Raw genomic sequence first — 16,541 nt, forward strand, 5'->3', positions numbered from 1 at the left:
TGAGTGACCAGGTGAAAAAGTGCCAGGCTGAATTTACTGCCAGTAAATTAGGATACACACAAGGAAAAGCAAAATGCACAACGAAAACTATATGAACATGTGCAATGACAGGCTGTAAATTAGGTAACACCACCAAGGAAAAAAGAGTTAGTGGAGATACGTAGTTCTATGGAAACATAAAAATCAACTGGAATGTCAGGAATTATGAGGGAAGGAAGAGGGAACAAAACAGAGACACCACTGTGTCACCACGTCTTGTGTATCGTATGTCCTTCTGGTCGCCCATCTCGGCAAGTATATACTAGAACTAAAAAAGGTGTGGAAAAGGTCAAGAACTATAACTAAAGCAAAAGAACAGCTTCTGAGAGTCTGCAAAGAAGGGGAGCAAGGGGTGGCAGTGGGAGGTCTGTAAGACAGGAGACCCCTGAGACAGATCTCTCAGGAGGACAGGGAACAACTATCTGCTCCTTCTCATGGACAAACGAGAGTTAGCAGCATTAAATTATCATTTGCAGCTTAAAGCAAACAAAAGGAGGCATTTTTTTTCACCCAGCGTGTAATTAAACTGTGGAACTTACTGCTGCAAGACGTAGCAGATACCAAAGTATAAAAAATTTTTGAAAGAGAAACTGAAGAAAGAAAAATCCATCAGTGATTAGTACCCGCCACTACGTCAATGCCGAAGTGTTTATGATCCACTTAGGATCCTGGGTCTCAGTGCTCCCAGCAACGCAGAAACTCTCAGGTGGCAAAATAAACACTTGTTTTAAAGGGCTTTGCACTACCATAATGTTTAGGTTGTCTTTAAACTTATCTCACTGCTACATACGAGACAATATGGTTTTCTTTCTACCTGTTTTTATTTCTGGCACTGCAACTTCAGCACCAATTTCTGTGATGTCAGACTGATGCGAGGTACCACCTCAGCAAGCAAATATCTTTTTGAATCTTTAGGGTTTTTATTAGATCTCCCGACTAAAATCTCAGAAGCAGCCTGTTTAAAACTGAAGTCCTTTAAAAGTTATAGTCATGTAAATACTGTAACAACGAAGCACAGGGAGTAAGGAAGATGGAACACAAAGCACACGGGCAATTGTCTACAAACACTTTTTCCTTAAGAACTTACAAGAGCCAGACCTCTCATCAAAGTCATTTATACCATGTTCTTTTCTTGTTTCAAGAAAAAGCATTTCAATTTCCATGTCCCATCTCCTTACTTATCTCCCTCTGAATTCTTTCATTTCCAGTGTGTAGTATTTAAGAAAAGATTTTTAAATCCTTTCTTTGTGTGTGGCACCTACCGCAATCCAAAGAATTCTTCCCTTTGGCTCCTGGGTTTGGCTCCGACTCTGAATTAGGACCCGTCTGCGGTACTAAATGTGGCAGAGTTTGGAATTATGTTTTCAATTTAAAGAGGTGCCATATCTCTTGCAGTAAAGACAGATCTTTTAAAAGGTATATGACATTTCATAAAACACATTTTTAGTGGTAACATTTCTCTTTTGCCTATACCTTTCCTTATATATTTTACTCATGAGTCTGAGCTTAAAACTTGCACAGTGTCACATCCTGAATTCCTTTTCATTAGTGAACCCAGTTGCATATAATTCTGTTTTACTGCTGGCAAGCCCTAAATTTATAGAACATGATCTGAAATCACTACATGGGAAGGTACGACTTGCTTTAAAACAAAATAAGTGTAAGCCTACTGTGTTCTGTACTCCTGAAATGTACCTGTCAGGTCAGCACTACACGATAACACGAGGAGCCTCGCAACCTTCCCGGGCGGTGCAGGAGATGCATTGACAATGCCACAGAGCCCAGGCTGCATCAGGCTCTGTGTGTCACTGGCTACTGATTTTTATTAGGCATTGTGTCGCAGGAAAAAATACCGGTGAAATCAAAGGTGGTTCTTTTCTTGCAGGCATCCTGTAATTAGCCAGAGTTTTCTTTTCTTCATAGAGAGGTCTTGATGCATAAACCAAAAGTTTCCTCTTCCTTGCATGTTGTTGCCAGATGTTTCTGCAAAACTTAAAAACAACAGAGTTATTTGTGTGTACTTACATATGACTTCACCCCAACGCCTGTCTCTAAGTGCTCCTCCTCAATTAACCCAATTAATTCTCCCCATTTCTGAGCGGCGCGTTTCCATTGTCTGTTTCTCACAGCATTTTAGCATTTCAGCCATTTGTTACAGATCTATGTCCTAGCATTCAGAAAGGCTCAATAGGACCGTAACCTCCTCAGATTAATTTCCAGCTGCAGTTGTGATTTCTTTTTTACACAAAACAGCTGCAGAAGGAAGCAGCCCTCCATGATTTGTCAGTATAAACCCAGAGACGGCTGGATTCGGCGCTCACAATTGTTCTTATGGCTTCAATAAACACCGAGGGCCAAACTCGCTGCTGGTGGAACTAGGAGTTGATATCACATCATGCCAGGAAGAGATTTAACCCTGTGTCAGGCTTTATCAACTGGATACAGGTTTCTTTTTTTTTTTTTTTTCAGTTTATGGTGAAGCTTGGAGGTGTGTTTTATTCAGGCATTTGCTGTGAGTTCTATTTCATTGTATGGCTGTACACAAAGTTTCCCTCTGTCCTCTTTTCTCTTTTAAGATTTTGCTCTATTCAGGCATGAGAAGGGCCAACAGACTTCACCTGCCCTGGTTACAGTGCTGCACTTCTCCGAATCGAATGTTTAATCCCACCACATTGCCCTCTGCAATGCACACACCATCCTTTACTGTTCCTAATTAGCAGGTTAACGGGCTTGCTCGCCTCAGCCTCATCACAGCTGGTGTAAGCTGATGCAAGCCTTGAGAAGCTGTCAGTGCTCAGTGCCCCAAGACATCTCCATGATGGCAGTGAAGGTGGAAGGTGGCTGTGGGCTGGGGAAGGATGTGTCAGGCTCCCGCTCTGTGAGGAGGAAGAAGGACGACTCTGGAGCGGACGTATTCTGTCCTCTAAGTGCTACGCAGAGAATGAAAACTCTGGGGGAGAAGGGGAAGAAAGAAAGAGATTCAAGATGAAGCAGATCAAGATGTGTAAAGGAGAATGGCATGGTGAAAGAACTAAAACAGTGGTTCGTGTAGAAGTGAAGGACCTGATGGGAAATCAAAGTACAAAATATATCCCAACAGATGAAGGACTAGCGCAGGAAATAAAGACAGGAAAAATCATGAAGAAACCAGGAAAAATACAGAGTTATTAACCTGAAGAGGATGAAGGAGGGCATGGCACAAGACCCTCTGTGCCGCAGTCTATGACCTACTAAAGTTAATAGCAAAAGCATACTTAGATTGAGTTTGGACCCAGGAGTCTCCTCCGACAAATAAGTTTGCAGTCATGAGGATGCCGCTCATCGTGTGCTCCTGTGCCTGTGGAAACAGCAGCTGGGGAACGTGGGTTTTCCATTCTGGCTTAGCTGGAAAACTATTGGCAGGCTGCAGTCACTGGCTGAATGACTTTGATATTCAAGAATTAAACGGAATTACTTACAAGCTGATAGGAAACAAAACTGACCTCCTTACAAGACAACCAAGATCTTGAAAGATTTGTGTTTGTGAAGAGCATTGGAAACTGGGCATGTCACTGCCTTTGTGTAGAGAGACAACAGCTTGCAAAGGGTGGAAGTGTGCTTCCTATAAAATTGTAGCTTTCCATGAGCTGTCTTTGATGCACAGCTACAGAATCAGCATTTCATAGGAAAGGGGAATGCAACCCTTATTTTTGTAAGTACTTCTGAGTAGGCTTAAGGACTTCATGATCTGTTATCTGTGGACTTCATATTGTATTTATTCCAAAAGTGCCAATTCTTTGTTTTGTATAATTCTGACCAATCATCTTCCAACTCCTGATATCTCTGCAAATATTTATTTAGTAAGATTTTATTTCATTGACGTGACTTTTGGTCACTGGTGCTACCATGTCCTTGGCTGGACTAAATTCTTTCTGTTCCCTGTTGTCTTTGATACGTAGCTCTTGTTCTTCAGCATCTGTTTGTTGTTTTTTTTTCCTTTAGCTTATTTTTATTAATTGCTTCAGAGATCAAAGACATCATTTGTGTCCATTTCAGTACTTTGAAACACTGGTAAATCAATACCTTAGCTTGCAAACTTCTCTGTCCTACCAAGGTAAAGTAGATCCAGCCAGTTGAAGCTGATCTCCATTAATTGCTAGCACCATTTCGTACACTAATTTCTTGAAGGTTACAGAGAAAGTTGTTGCTATTCTATTTCATGAGCACATCACTTCATCTGGAAAAACTTCAGTCATTTTTTTCTAGCCTGCTTCTAGCACTAAAAATGATTTAGTACAGCTCCACAGTGGCCTGTGTCTGTTTGCCAACAGGGACCCATGTGTCAGTTCTGTTCTTACTGGGCCTGTCAGCACTTCGTAACCAAAGAAATTTCCCCGTATTGTAAATGTACTCGTGTGTGATCACTTCACAGTTATTTGTTTCCTGGAGTCTAGAGGGGGTTAATTTTTTTCCCAGGGTGACTCCAGACCATTTTATACCTGGATGCTTCCTGTGGATTACATGATGCATGCTCCTTTCACAGTCAGATGTGGCACGATCTGCTTATCTTCGGGCTCTCGGTACTGTCCACGCCAACCCCCCGACAGACAGATTTACGGCTGCATCTGGCAGCCACGAGAGCTCCCTTCGGTGCTTCAGATGTTTCTTTCTGACATTTGGTTTGGAACACCCTACACCAACCTGAAGTCGGTTCTCGGTTTCTATGAATTGCCTGATCTCCTCTCTGAGAGTCATAACTATATTTTAACGATTTAATAAAGTTCCCCGCTCAGATATATATTTTTAATGTCTATATTTAGTGTTTGTAAGGTTGAGGCTCGTTATCTTTGCAGTATTATTACATTGTGGCATAGGAATGTGCAGTCATTTCTACATTTTTTAAATCTATTGCATGACAATTCATACCGCTCTTCCTGTGGCTCCACCAAACTACTGGGTAAGCTCGATACTCACCAGATACTGGATACTTTACACAGCATATTAACACGTATGCCATTTGTAGACATTTTGAGATGGACAGAAAACTCCTGTGTTTGAAGTCTTTAGGTAATTAACTATTCATCTGTTAAACAGCCATGGTATTTTTATGTTCATTGTTATAGTGCATAACTTGTGTATTTAGAAGAGAACTAGTGGAGTCTTTGCAAAAAAAAAAAAAAAACCACAAACCTTCACCTCTCAATTTTAAGAACAAATAAACAAATTTTACCAAGTTACCATGCTGCCCAGGTTAGTAGAAAAGACTTGAACAATGCTGACATTTTGCAGAAGACATGGTCTTGTTAAGATTTGTATCAAACGGGAAGTCAAAGCCATAAAAACTGTTACCCCAAACAAAACCTATTACCTGTGTTGACACTTCCAGCAGGATGGAGAAATCCTGTGCTGGACTGACACGGGAGACGATGAGCCACATATTCTGAGGTTGAAGTAAGAATTTTCTTAATATTTTGATTCCATGGAGTAGTGAGGTTCCTGCGGTAAGAGACCGCATACATACATATGTATAACCTAACAACGATGGGTTTTATCTAACTCTGATCACCATCATATAACGGATCTTAAGTTGTTATGTACAGGGTAGCATGTTACTGTTGTAAAATGTTAGCCAGAACACCCAAGCTTACCACGTTTTCACATTACATTTATTTTTACAACGTAGGAGTGCCCCAGGGAACATTTCTGTTTGAAGGAGAACAAAGGGAGATGGTATGTTTGGGTGGTTCAGTCACACAGGATAACTCACGAGGCCAGAAAGATGTGTCCAAAGCCAGGTGAGGAGCACGCAGCAGAGTTATTCCTCTGTCGCTGCCGTGCGTGATCCTGTGGGCTCGTTCTGTTTCGGCAGCACTTGCAGCTAGAAGTGAGAATCAGTAATATTCTTTTCCCAGCTTTACGTACCAGAAGCAGAAAACACCTGAGCTTTTTCATCTGCTCAATTCAATACACAACATTTAAAAGGGAAAAAATCTAAGAGACAGAGTTCATGGGTATTGTAGCAACTTGAAGACAACGAACAAATCTGACTTTGGGTTTGAACATAACCGGTGCTACACAGTTTACCGACAAATCGTGATTTTTACCAACAACGACCTTGCAATGAATGCTGCTGCGCTTAGCAACGAGTGACAAACATCCTTCAGGAGGGTAAGGACGTGGATCGTTCTGGCTGGCCAGACCCCACCGCTGCACACACCATGCTCCAGCATCGCCCGGAGATGTCCCCTGCTCGCCGTTTGTGTGGTGAGGGGCTGATGCCGGTGAATATACTCTAGAGCAATCTAAAATTGGGTCCTTTTGGATAACAGATGATATTAAGATATGGAATTATTCATTAGAGAAGGAATGTCCTACCCATTACCGTGCAAAACAAGCTGTAATTAAGCATCTTGAGTGTGTTTATAAACAGATGTTCTCATCTAAATGTCTTAGAAATAAACAGCTTTGTTAGACAAACTCAAACTACAGAAAGTTCAGTGACGCTGACGTGCAGCGGTGTCGCAGCTCTCCCCCGCAGGCTGATGTCCTCCCGTACGCACCCTGTGTTTTTACCAAATGGCAGTGGCAGGAGGGGTCCCCAAACGCAAGACAGTTTCTCTGGTAGAATATCCAGTAACTGGAAGTCAGTTTTCCAGGTACACGTTAGGATTTCATGCCTCAAGAGACATTCTTGCCTTTATTCAAGGTCCTCTGCAACATTCCTGTACCTGGTAACAAAGATTTCATAGTATTTGTGAATAGTCCAACTTCTGCTATTTTATTTCCCTTGTAGGGGAAGAAGTGTTTCCTGTTAGCTGTAAATTCATTGCATCATTCAAAAAGCACCAGAAGAGAGTTTTAAGTGCTATTTTAACTACATCTTTCAAATATCCATTAGATTAAGGGAGATTGCGGAGGAATATCTAGAATTTTTAGAACCATTCTTCATAATTTGTGAAACGTAAATGAATATTAAGTTAACATTGCATGCATTTTGCATTTTTAAACGTGAATCAGTATCTTCCAAAAGTCAACATAGCATGTAAAACATTTATTACTTAAAAAAAATTAGGGCAGATTAATCATGCTTTAAAATCTGTTCTTTTACTTGGCCTTTTCTTTCCCTTCGCTGTAGAAGAATCCCCACAACTGCATTTAAACAGCTGGAAAGCCAAAAACATCCTTCAGTGATGTAACCTGTATTATGGAAAGTAATTTATTGGGTGCCATAACAACCATTTCTAGATACTAACTGCTTGTCAACACAGTCTTAGTGCAAGCATTATCTGGTCATTATCTCCAAGCTCATTTAATTGTCCCAAATCAGGACGATGGATATCTTCATAAACGGACAATCGTCGCTGCTCTTCCACCCGTCACTGGAATTTCTGCCAGTTCCAGGGAAAGCCAAACCGACGAGGATCGCTTGTTCTACACTGAGAGGGCAACCTCTTCCCCCTTGGCTCTTTCTCCCCTTCTCCAAGGCAGCAGAACTTTCTACTTTGCTGTTTTATTTCATTGATATTTTTAACTCCTGTTTTGCTTCTCTACTGACGATTTCTGTCCTGTTCTTGCCCAGAAATGTGTCACCCGGGCGCGGTGGCGAGGCAGGGCTGTCCCTGGAGCGGGCAGAGCGAGCTGCTGGGGATGTCCCACCAGCAGCGCTTCGCTCTTCGATGCCTCCACAGTCTAAATCCAACTTCAGACCAGCGCACTGCCCAGTCTCTTTACTTTAAAAACGCCAAAATCTGTTAACTTCTCGGTGAAATGCTACCATCATTTGTGGCGTTTATCCATATTTCTCAATGAATACATCTATACCCCCAGTGCTTGCCAGGGGACAGATGTCTCTCCCTCCCCGCCGCCCCCTCGCTGTCTCTTCTCGTTCCCTCAGCTATTTTGAGGGGGTTTTGGTCTTTTTTGAGGGGTTTGCCCCCAAGCCACCCACCCCCGCACGCAGAGCTGTCCCCCAAGCCCCAAGGCAGCTTTCCAATGGCTTTTTGCCTCCCTCCAGCGCGGGCCCTCTCCCCCCGCCCGACCCTTCCCCTTGCGGAGAGGCTCTGCCCCGGGGGTGGCGGGGACACCCCGGGCAGCCGCTGCCCGGCCATGGCGGCACAGGGAGGGCGTGCGCCGCCCGGGCCGGGGCCGAGACCCGCGGGGCGGCCGCTGAGGCCCGGCGGCCACGGCGCTGCCGCCCCCTCGGTAGGAAGCTGAGGAAGTGAAAGAGGAAAGAAGCGGGGCGGCCCCGCGGCTTCCTCGGCGCGGTCACCCCGGCTGGCGCCCCGCGGGCGGGCCCTCCGCGCTGCCCCTCGGCGGCACCGCCGGCAGCGGTGAGGGGGAGCCGGGGCCGCCGCAGAGGCGAGGCGGCGGGCGGACCCTCGGCGCCCGGGCGCAGGCTGCAGTTGCCCGCCTCAGCCAACAGGTTGCACCGTTCCCCCTCGCTTGGGCCCGCCGGGCGCTGCCCCGCGGTGCCGAGCGGGGGGCGGCGAGCGCCGGCGGGCTGCGCTGTGCCGAGCCGTGCCGAGCCGCGCCGGGGGCCAGGCGTGTGGCGGGGCGGCGGGAGCGGGCGCCGCTGCCGCCCCTCGCCGTGCCGGTTGTCTCCACTCCCTCTCCACGTCGGGGAGGCGGGGGGAGGGAGGGGGAGGAGGCCGCCGCCGTCCTCCATTTTGTGGCGGGGGCAGAGGACCGCCGAGCGCGGCGCTGCGCGGCGGAGGGACGGGACGCGGAGAGCGCGAGGGGGAGGCAGGAGGGGCCGAAGTCCGCGGAGGCAATTAGCGCTAATTAACGGAGGGGGCGCCGCGGTGGCGGGCGAGGACTAGGTCAGGGGCTCGGGTCGGCAGGAGGAGGAGGAGGAAGTGGAAGGAGCAGGGCGAGCGGTGCTGGCCGCCGCCGCGGCGGCCCCCGGAGCGGCGGCTGTTGACTCCCTCCCGCCCGCTCCCTCGCCCCCCCGGCCGGCTGCCGCCCCCCGCCGCGGGCCGCCATGGCAGTTGGCGGCTGAAGGAGCCCCAGCGCCCCCCCCCGGACGAGGTAAGGGGAGCGGGGGTCCCGGGGGGTGGGGGCGTCGGCGCCGCGGCTTCGCCCCGGGAAGTTTCCGGGGGGCGGCAGCGCTCCCGCAGGAATGCCCCGGGTTGGGGGGGGGGGGGGGGGGGAGCCGAGCCGCCCCCGGAAGGATCCCGGGGTGGGACGGGGCATGGCGGTGGGGCCCGGAGCTGAGCGGCGTCCCCCGAGGTGGGTGCCCAGGGCGGCGGCGGGGCCGCGGAGGACCCGGCCGGGCCGCGGCAGGCGGGGAGCCCCCCCCGGGCCCCGGGCGGCCGCCGCAGCCTGCCCGCCCCGCGGCAGCCGGGGCGTGTGTGCGGTGTTGGGGGCCGGCGGTGCGGGGTCTGCGCGTCCGCGGGGCGAGGAGGGGGGTGCGGAGCGGGGAGGGGGAGCCGGGCCCGGGTGCAGCCGCGGGCTGGGCTGATTTTGCAGAAGTGGGTGTGCCGGGGAGACAGCTCAACAGGTCTCGACACATTTCTCTGAAAACTATACTTTGCAAAGAAGAATTTATTGTAATCCGGCAGTTTTAAGTATTCGCAGCTTTTTTTTCCTCCTTTGGGCAGACTCTCGCCTCTGATTTTTGACACGTTTCCTACGCTGGATGATTCGCTTTTTTTGACATTGGGGAAATTGTCAGATGGAATGACTACGCTTTTCTTCCCCTTCGTGTGAAAAAAAAAAAAAAAAAAAGCAAAACTAGAAATAGATAGATATATTTTAGGTAGATATATTTTTTTTTCCAGCGTGGTGTCCACCTTAAACAGCCCAGCAGCGTTTCCGTGCCGTTTGCACTCCGTGGGGTTTCGGGGGGCTGCCCCACTCCCGTTTCGCTCCGCGTGCCGTGGTCCCAGCTGGCCGGAGCGCAGCCCCCCACCATGACCCGGCACCTCGGCCGGCGTGGGTGAGGGACCCCCTGCTCGGGCGCACGTAGAGGCTGTATGAAGAGGTGTCGAAGGACCGAGAAGGGTTTCCACGTTGAGCTGCTCCCACTCGGGACGCTTGCACCCAGGCCGAAGCTGGCTGAGGCCACCTTAAAATTTTTCCACGTGGGGACTTCTTGTTGATCGCAGCCTTAACTTTGGCACACAGAAAGCAGCAGCGTTTGGCAGGCTGGAGAAAATGGGCGGCAGAGCCGGCGGGTTTATGATTAAGGCGACTGTAAACTTGTGAGCGCTCTTGGGTCACCGTGCCTGATGGAGAATGCTGTGGCGAGGCTTTGGCTTGGGCATCGCCTCCTGAGACGGACCGGGGGGGCTCTTGGCTGTTTGCTGTTAGCGTTAGGCCGTGAACAAACAGTATAGAAAGTTTGCCTAAGAATTTACAGTTATTCTCCAAATATTTATGCTCTGTGCTGAAAATAAATGTAGTAAATACAAACGGACTAAACTTGGGAGATTTGTTTTTGCTGTTTAAATGTGTTTGGAGAATAGCCGTGAGCTCTTAAAGTGTTGCAGGCTAATAAAAATTCTGCTTTATTTTTAGTTAGCTTTTATTTATGAATTTGAGATTTATTTAAAGAATTGAGTTTATTTCAAGATTCACGAGTTGCATTGTAAGCTGAACCTATGCAAAGATAGCAGACTTGATGTTTTGTGGTGGAGAAGTTGTGTGGCTCCTGGACAATAACAAACCACTTAGATTTGGTCTGGCTGGTACCGCGTTTGAGAGCTGGCTCGGGAGGCTCGGCGCCCATGGTGGGTGATGCCCCCAGATCTGCAGGGAGAGAGGGATCTGACATGGGAAAGGCAATAAATGTCCTTTTCCCCTGCCCTGCTCAAGATGTAATTAATTAGTTACCTTCCAAAATTTGTGAATTGGCTGCTCTAACAATTCCTGTGCTTCCTTGTGAGGATGGGGAGCAGAGCTAGAGAGTGTGTTCAGAAAGGTGTGCTGTAGTCTGATTCTGAGCTGCATACAGGCAGATTTACCACTTCATCCAGGTTTAGCAAAGCTTTAAAAAATACATTTCTTGTTAGCAGTCAGAAATAATAATAAAAAAACAAACCGAAACCGCAAAAACAAACCCAGTGGGTTTGAGAAAGATGTGACACATGTCAGTTCGTAGCTTGATTTGCTGTGCTGTCATTCTCAGAGTAGCTAAACCGGCTTCCCCTGGCTAATGATTTAGACCTTTTTTTTAAGCTGTTATTAAAATACCCTTGCTGTGCTAACTTTGAATGCTTCTGATCTTTTTATAGCTAATGTTAAAGTAATGGATTCCAAAGAATTGCTTAACTCGTCGGATCGAGACGAAACGAGGAAAAATGCGCTCATCAGTACCAAAGGAGGGATCGTGATGGACTTTAATCCACCCTTCAGGGGTGGAGCTACTGTACAAGCCCCTGTGTCTACATCTCCTCTCCCTGCGTCTTCTCAGTCAGATTCCAGTCAGCAGCCTGCTTTGGCTGACTTCTCGAAAGGATTGGTAAACAATGTGCCTCAGCCAGACCTCTCCAAGGCAGTGTCGCTCTCGATGGGACTGTACATGGGCGAAACGGACGCCAAAGTGATGGGAAACGACCTCGGATTTTCGCAGCAGGGCCAAATCGGCATCTCTTCTGGAGAAACGGACTTCAGGCTCCTGGAAGAAAGTATTGCGAGCTTGAACAAGTCCTCGAGCCTGTCCGAGGACGCAAAGGGAGCAGTATCTTCAGAGGTGCCGCTTGAGCCGGATTTCCCCGGCATGGCTGGCCACAACGTCCCTTTAGAGTCAGGAACTGCAGTCCAAAGCCAGGTTGGCTCGAATGGTGGCAACTTGAAATTATTCTCTGAAGACCAAAGCACCCTGGATATTCTCCAGGATTTAGAGTTGCCGCCGGTATCGCCTGGCAAAGAGCCCAATGGGAGCCCGTGGAGGCTTGACCCCTTGCTAGATGACGGTGGCTTGCTGTCCCCTATATCTGCAGATGATGCATTTCTCCTGGAAGGAAGCCTCGGTGAAGACTGCAAGCCTCCTATTTTATCTGACACTAAACCTAAAATGAATGACCGTGGTGACCTTTTACCTAGTTCCAAAATGCCAATGCCTCAAGTGAAAACAGAAAAGGAAGACTTCATTGAACTCTGTACTCCTGGCATAAAGCAAGAAAGCATGGGCCCGGTTTACTGTCAGGCAAACTTCTCTGGGTCTAATCTGCTGGGTACTAAAGTCTCTGCCATCTCTGTCCATGGAGTCAGTACCTCTGGGGGACAGATGTATCACTATGATTTAAATACTGCGTCGCTCTCTCAGCAGCAGGATCAGAAACCAATTTTTAATATCATTCCATCTCTTCCTGCCGGTTCAGAAAATTGGAATAGGTGCCAGGGATCAGGGGATGAGACGTTAGCTCCGCTGGGAACGCTCAGCCTTTCTGGCAGACCTGCTTTCTCTAATGGCTATTCAAGGTAATTGGTTTTTGTTGCTCTTTATTAAAATACTACAAGTATTTTTAGCACAGCTGCATGCTTGCCTGTTTGTTGGGGTTTTTTTTCCTTTCAAAGTCAGTCATGCCTTTTTCATTCGTTATGTGTGGCTGTCTGATGGGGTGTCACTGGTGTGTATTTATTCCATAACGTGGTAGTGTCTTTAACCAGGTACTCAGCTATTGATATTAAAGGGAAGAAAAGAGGAGGGGAGCTGGTATGCTTTAATAAAGAAATAATAATTTAAAAATTCTAAGATGCAACCTAGAGGGAGAATTGAGTACGTGGTAGAAGGACCCGTACAGAAGGAAGTATTTAAGTGTGTACAAAAGCTGCTTCATTCTCAGGGGTTAGAGGATCAATCACTGCGTGTTTGGGGGTTGTTTTTTTTTTCCTTCCTAGTGTTACTTAAATGTTATGCACAAAAATAACTTGGTTGCCGGGTAAATTTCTAGAATTACATTGAAGCCAAACTACAGTTTCAGCTTTGCTCAGTATTGCATTTACTTTGCATGGACAAGAACATTCCCAGTAGGAAATACTTACTGGTTTGCTTAGTAACTGCATTTAAAGAGAGGAATATTTGCAGTGAGTTTTAAACAGACCTGGAATTTAACTCTTAGATAGAACTGGAGGAGGGCTTGCTTATAGGTGTTGAGTACATATTTCAGGTGACTTTGTAGCCGTGTTTTCGACAAGTAATTCAGTAGTGCAGGTATTCAGGTAAAATACTTTGCCCTTCAAGAGTGAGCGTGCTGGTGGCAGCTTTCTCAGTGGGCAGCTGTGTCCGTCTCCTCTCACAGCGGGGTCGGGTCCCCATCTCAGTGGGAACACCTAGTTGTATGTTCTCCTTAGCTGTTCCTTGTTCAACACACACTTGCACAAGCCCAGCGTTCGGTCTCGGTGAAGGAGGAGGTTTTCGCTGTTTCTGTGGAGTCTTAGAAAATGGCTCTTCAAGTCCCTGTACATAAACCCAGTAACTGTAGGCTTTTAACAAGTGTCTATTTTAACTTTCTTATTTTATTGCCCCCCCCCGACAGCTGATCCCCAGAGTGTTAGCCGCCAGTCCCGGGGCTCTCCCTACGCATTATTTGCTCTATTTTCCCACGGTTGGCATGAGATGTGTGAGGATTTCGTCTTTGTTTCGGGAAGACAACTTTTAACTCGCTTTCATTCTAGAATTCTTTCGTAGTTTTTTATTTTTCTAGTGAAGATGTGTTGTTTTTCTTTCTTTGAGCTGTTTAAAGCAATTTGTAATATAAGGAATCCAGAAAGGAAAATTGGAATTTGTGGGTAAATTCCACTTTGATATATGAATATTGAACGTGCCTTATTGTTTATTTTGACAGAGCAGAAATCCTTTGTGCTAAGCTTTCACATAATCAGTCCAGCTTCCATGTTGTTTTTAGTTTGTTTCATGGGGGTTTTTTGGTGGGGTTTTTTATTTTGCTCTCACTATATCTTTAATGGCAATCGTTATAAACTCTGTATCAAATCAAGAAGAACTGTTTCTGGGTTTGAGAGGTGCATTTCGGTGACTGTTTAAGTAAGCTGATTCCTCGCAGATAATGGAAACATCACTTTTGGGAATGCTTCTGTAAAGTTCATGCTTTGTTTTTATTTTACAGAACTGTTTAGATAGAACGAGGCACATTCATAGGTGAATGGTTTACACGTGGGTGTGTGTCTGGCTTTTGGGGAATTTCGTAAACAGCAATTTTACATACTCTTTTTCCGATAATATTGTGATGAAAAACCCACTTGAGCTACTAATGTGTACAGAGTACATCTGATCCTGGAGTGAAACGGACAGCAGCGCTGGATGTTATCGTTGCTTTCATGAAGCAATTTTGGGGAGCGTGTTTGTGCTGGCGGTGGGCAGGGTGCTGGGAGAGCTGGCAGCAGCCCTGGGCGCAGCTCGGCGTGTAGGCGAGGAGCATCCTCGGTGGTGGGGACAGGTCTCCTCCGCCGCGGTACGGGGCTCACAACGCCGTGCTGCCGCTTGCTTCCTGCAAGGCTGGCTTATGTTTTATTGCTTTCTTTCGCCTTAAGATAATGGATTTTTTTTTTCTAAATTTAAGGGAAGTGTAAAGAATTTTGAGGTGGCTCCTAGCTGAGTTTTGCATAACCATTCATTATTTCTAGCCTTTATGGAAGCTGTTCTTATTCCCAAGGGTTTTTACACACTAAAACTACCAAGTCCAATTCTAAAAACAACACTGTTTGGGTTTGCCTCATTTTTTTATTCCATAAAATAGGGGCAACTCCATCTTCTTTTTACAATGTTTGAGATATTAATGAACCCTGGGCTTGCAGCAGGAATTCTCCTTCTTCCTGAACCTTGTCAGAAATATTTGGTCTAAACTGGGTTAGTTTAAGGTAATGTACTGTGGATTTGTTTGTTTATCTTACAGAAGACTTAACAAAATTGGCATTTGTTTCAGCAACAAAGGAAGGACTGTCTTGCCAGGTTCTTGTGGGTTTGGTTTTCTTTTTTCTATTTAGGTGCTGATTGTATGAGGTGAAGTCTGGGATTTTGAGAATTCAGGATTGCTAAACTTCAGTTTGCAATAGGGAATATTTCTTGGTGTTGGGAGAATTACTTGACTGTTCATAACATGTTAATTATATAGTAAACATATGGGAAGAGAACCTGCAGTTCTGTCCTGGTGTTCAGGTAGTATTTGATCTGTTTTAATGGAAAGCGTGTAATGTCTCTTTGTAGACACGCAGTCGTGAATTGATGTCATGCAATTTTTGAGTGATTTTTCTTCTAAGGATAGCACAGCGTGCTGCCTTTAATGAGACAAGTGCTAATCAGGACTGAGAAGACAAATCAGTTTCCCTGTGGACGGTAGGAGATTTTCTGAAGTTAACAAGCGGAATGCAAGCTTCAGAGATCTGTTCGATGGAGTGAATCAGGAATAGGCAATGAATTGCTGTCGGTGTCTCGGGGTTGTTGAAGAGTCTGCAGCGCTCGTGCTGGTGTGCAAAGCTCGGTGCTTCAGCCACTAACACTCAAAATGTGCGACTCCAGAGAGGGCAGGACAGCTTCGTCCTGGGGCTGCTTTGGCCAGGTCTTCCGTCGGAGCCCGCGAGCTGCCCATCGCTGTGGAGCGCGCTAAGGAGAATGTGGATGGAGTAAGGGGGGGGGAAAGGAGGCTGAGAAAATTTGCTGTAGGTTTTTTTTAATAGAAGTGGGACAGTATCTGGGAGAGGAATAGAACAGGCTGAAAGCATTTGATAAATGCTTCACTGAAGAATTAGAGGGTTTGATGGCGTCTGTCTCTGCTGGGATATTATTTGTGATTTATTGCACAAACGCCAGTGAAAATTATTAAATTTCAAGGAAATGGTTTTAGCAGCACACGCTCGTAGGCCTGTTCCGTGGTATATACATTAAATCCATCGCTAGACTGTTTTATTCCTGTGACTTCCTGGAGATGTGGCTTGTTGCGGGGGGAGTGAAGGACGATGAGAACCGACGCGGCGACGCAGGGGTTGCTGTGGGCCTTTTCTCTTAGCCCGCAGCCAGAATTTACAAAAACTGGGCCCCACTGGCAGTGTCACGGCTTCTCTTATTACATTTGAAATCATTCCTAGTACTCAAGCTTGTGGGGGATGAGGATCATTAAGGAAGTTTAAGAAAGGGCAAGAGCTGAGAGGAGCCATGAAAGAAGAGGAGAACCTGGAGGGGGGAAGAAGTTTTGCTGGTCAGTCGTGGCCCAAAGCCCTGCGTCCAGGAGAAGGCACCTTTCTGCCATCACTCTTTGACTGGGATCCTCCTTGGACTCACACGTTTTACTAGAAGGAAGGGGAACAAAGTGATTGTTTGCTAGAAATGGTAAAGGTCAGTTGTCCGTTTGTCTTACCGCATTGTTTCAGCTTGGCTTTTGGCCAAGGCTGATGGCTTGGCACGGTTGGATGTAGCGCTTTAAATGTTGTCTGACTCAGCAGCATATAATGTATGGTACATATGGAAATGTGTCTTTTTTAATAATTCTATTTGGATATAAAAACCAGACTTTTTATTTGGAGCGCTCAGGGTTTCAATAGTCTGTGTTGTGATTTGTCAGCTGAAT

The 16,541-nt window shown here is 46.6% G+C and overlaps 1 protein-coding gene across 1 annotated transcript in view; it reads left to right on the forward strand.

The window, feature by feature from the left end:
* The first annotated feature begins 8,702 nt into the window (after window positions 1-8,702).
* Window positions 8,703-16,541, forward strand: part of NR3C1 (nuclear receptor subfamily 3 group C member 1) — a 58,570-nt gene continuing 50,731 nt past the window's right edge. The window contains exons 1-2 of the mRNA XM_068409743.1: window positions 8,703-9,045; window positions 11,253-12,441. Of these exons, the coding sequence (XP_068265844.1) occupies window positions 11,267-12,441 (1,175 nt within the window). The 5' untranslated portion in view covers window positions 8,703-9,045; window positions 11,253-11,266. The remainder of the gene's footprint in view (window positions 9,046-11,252; window positions 12,442-16,541) is intronic.

Source organism: Nyctibius grandis, chromosome 10, assembly GCF_013368605.1.
Source record: "Nyctibius grandis isolate bNycGra1 chromosome 10, bNycGra1.pri, whole genome shotgun sequence".
Classification (NCBI taxonomy): Eukaryota; Metazoa; Chordata; class Aves; order Nyctibiiformes; family Nyctibiidae; genus Nyctibius; species Nyctibius grandis.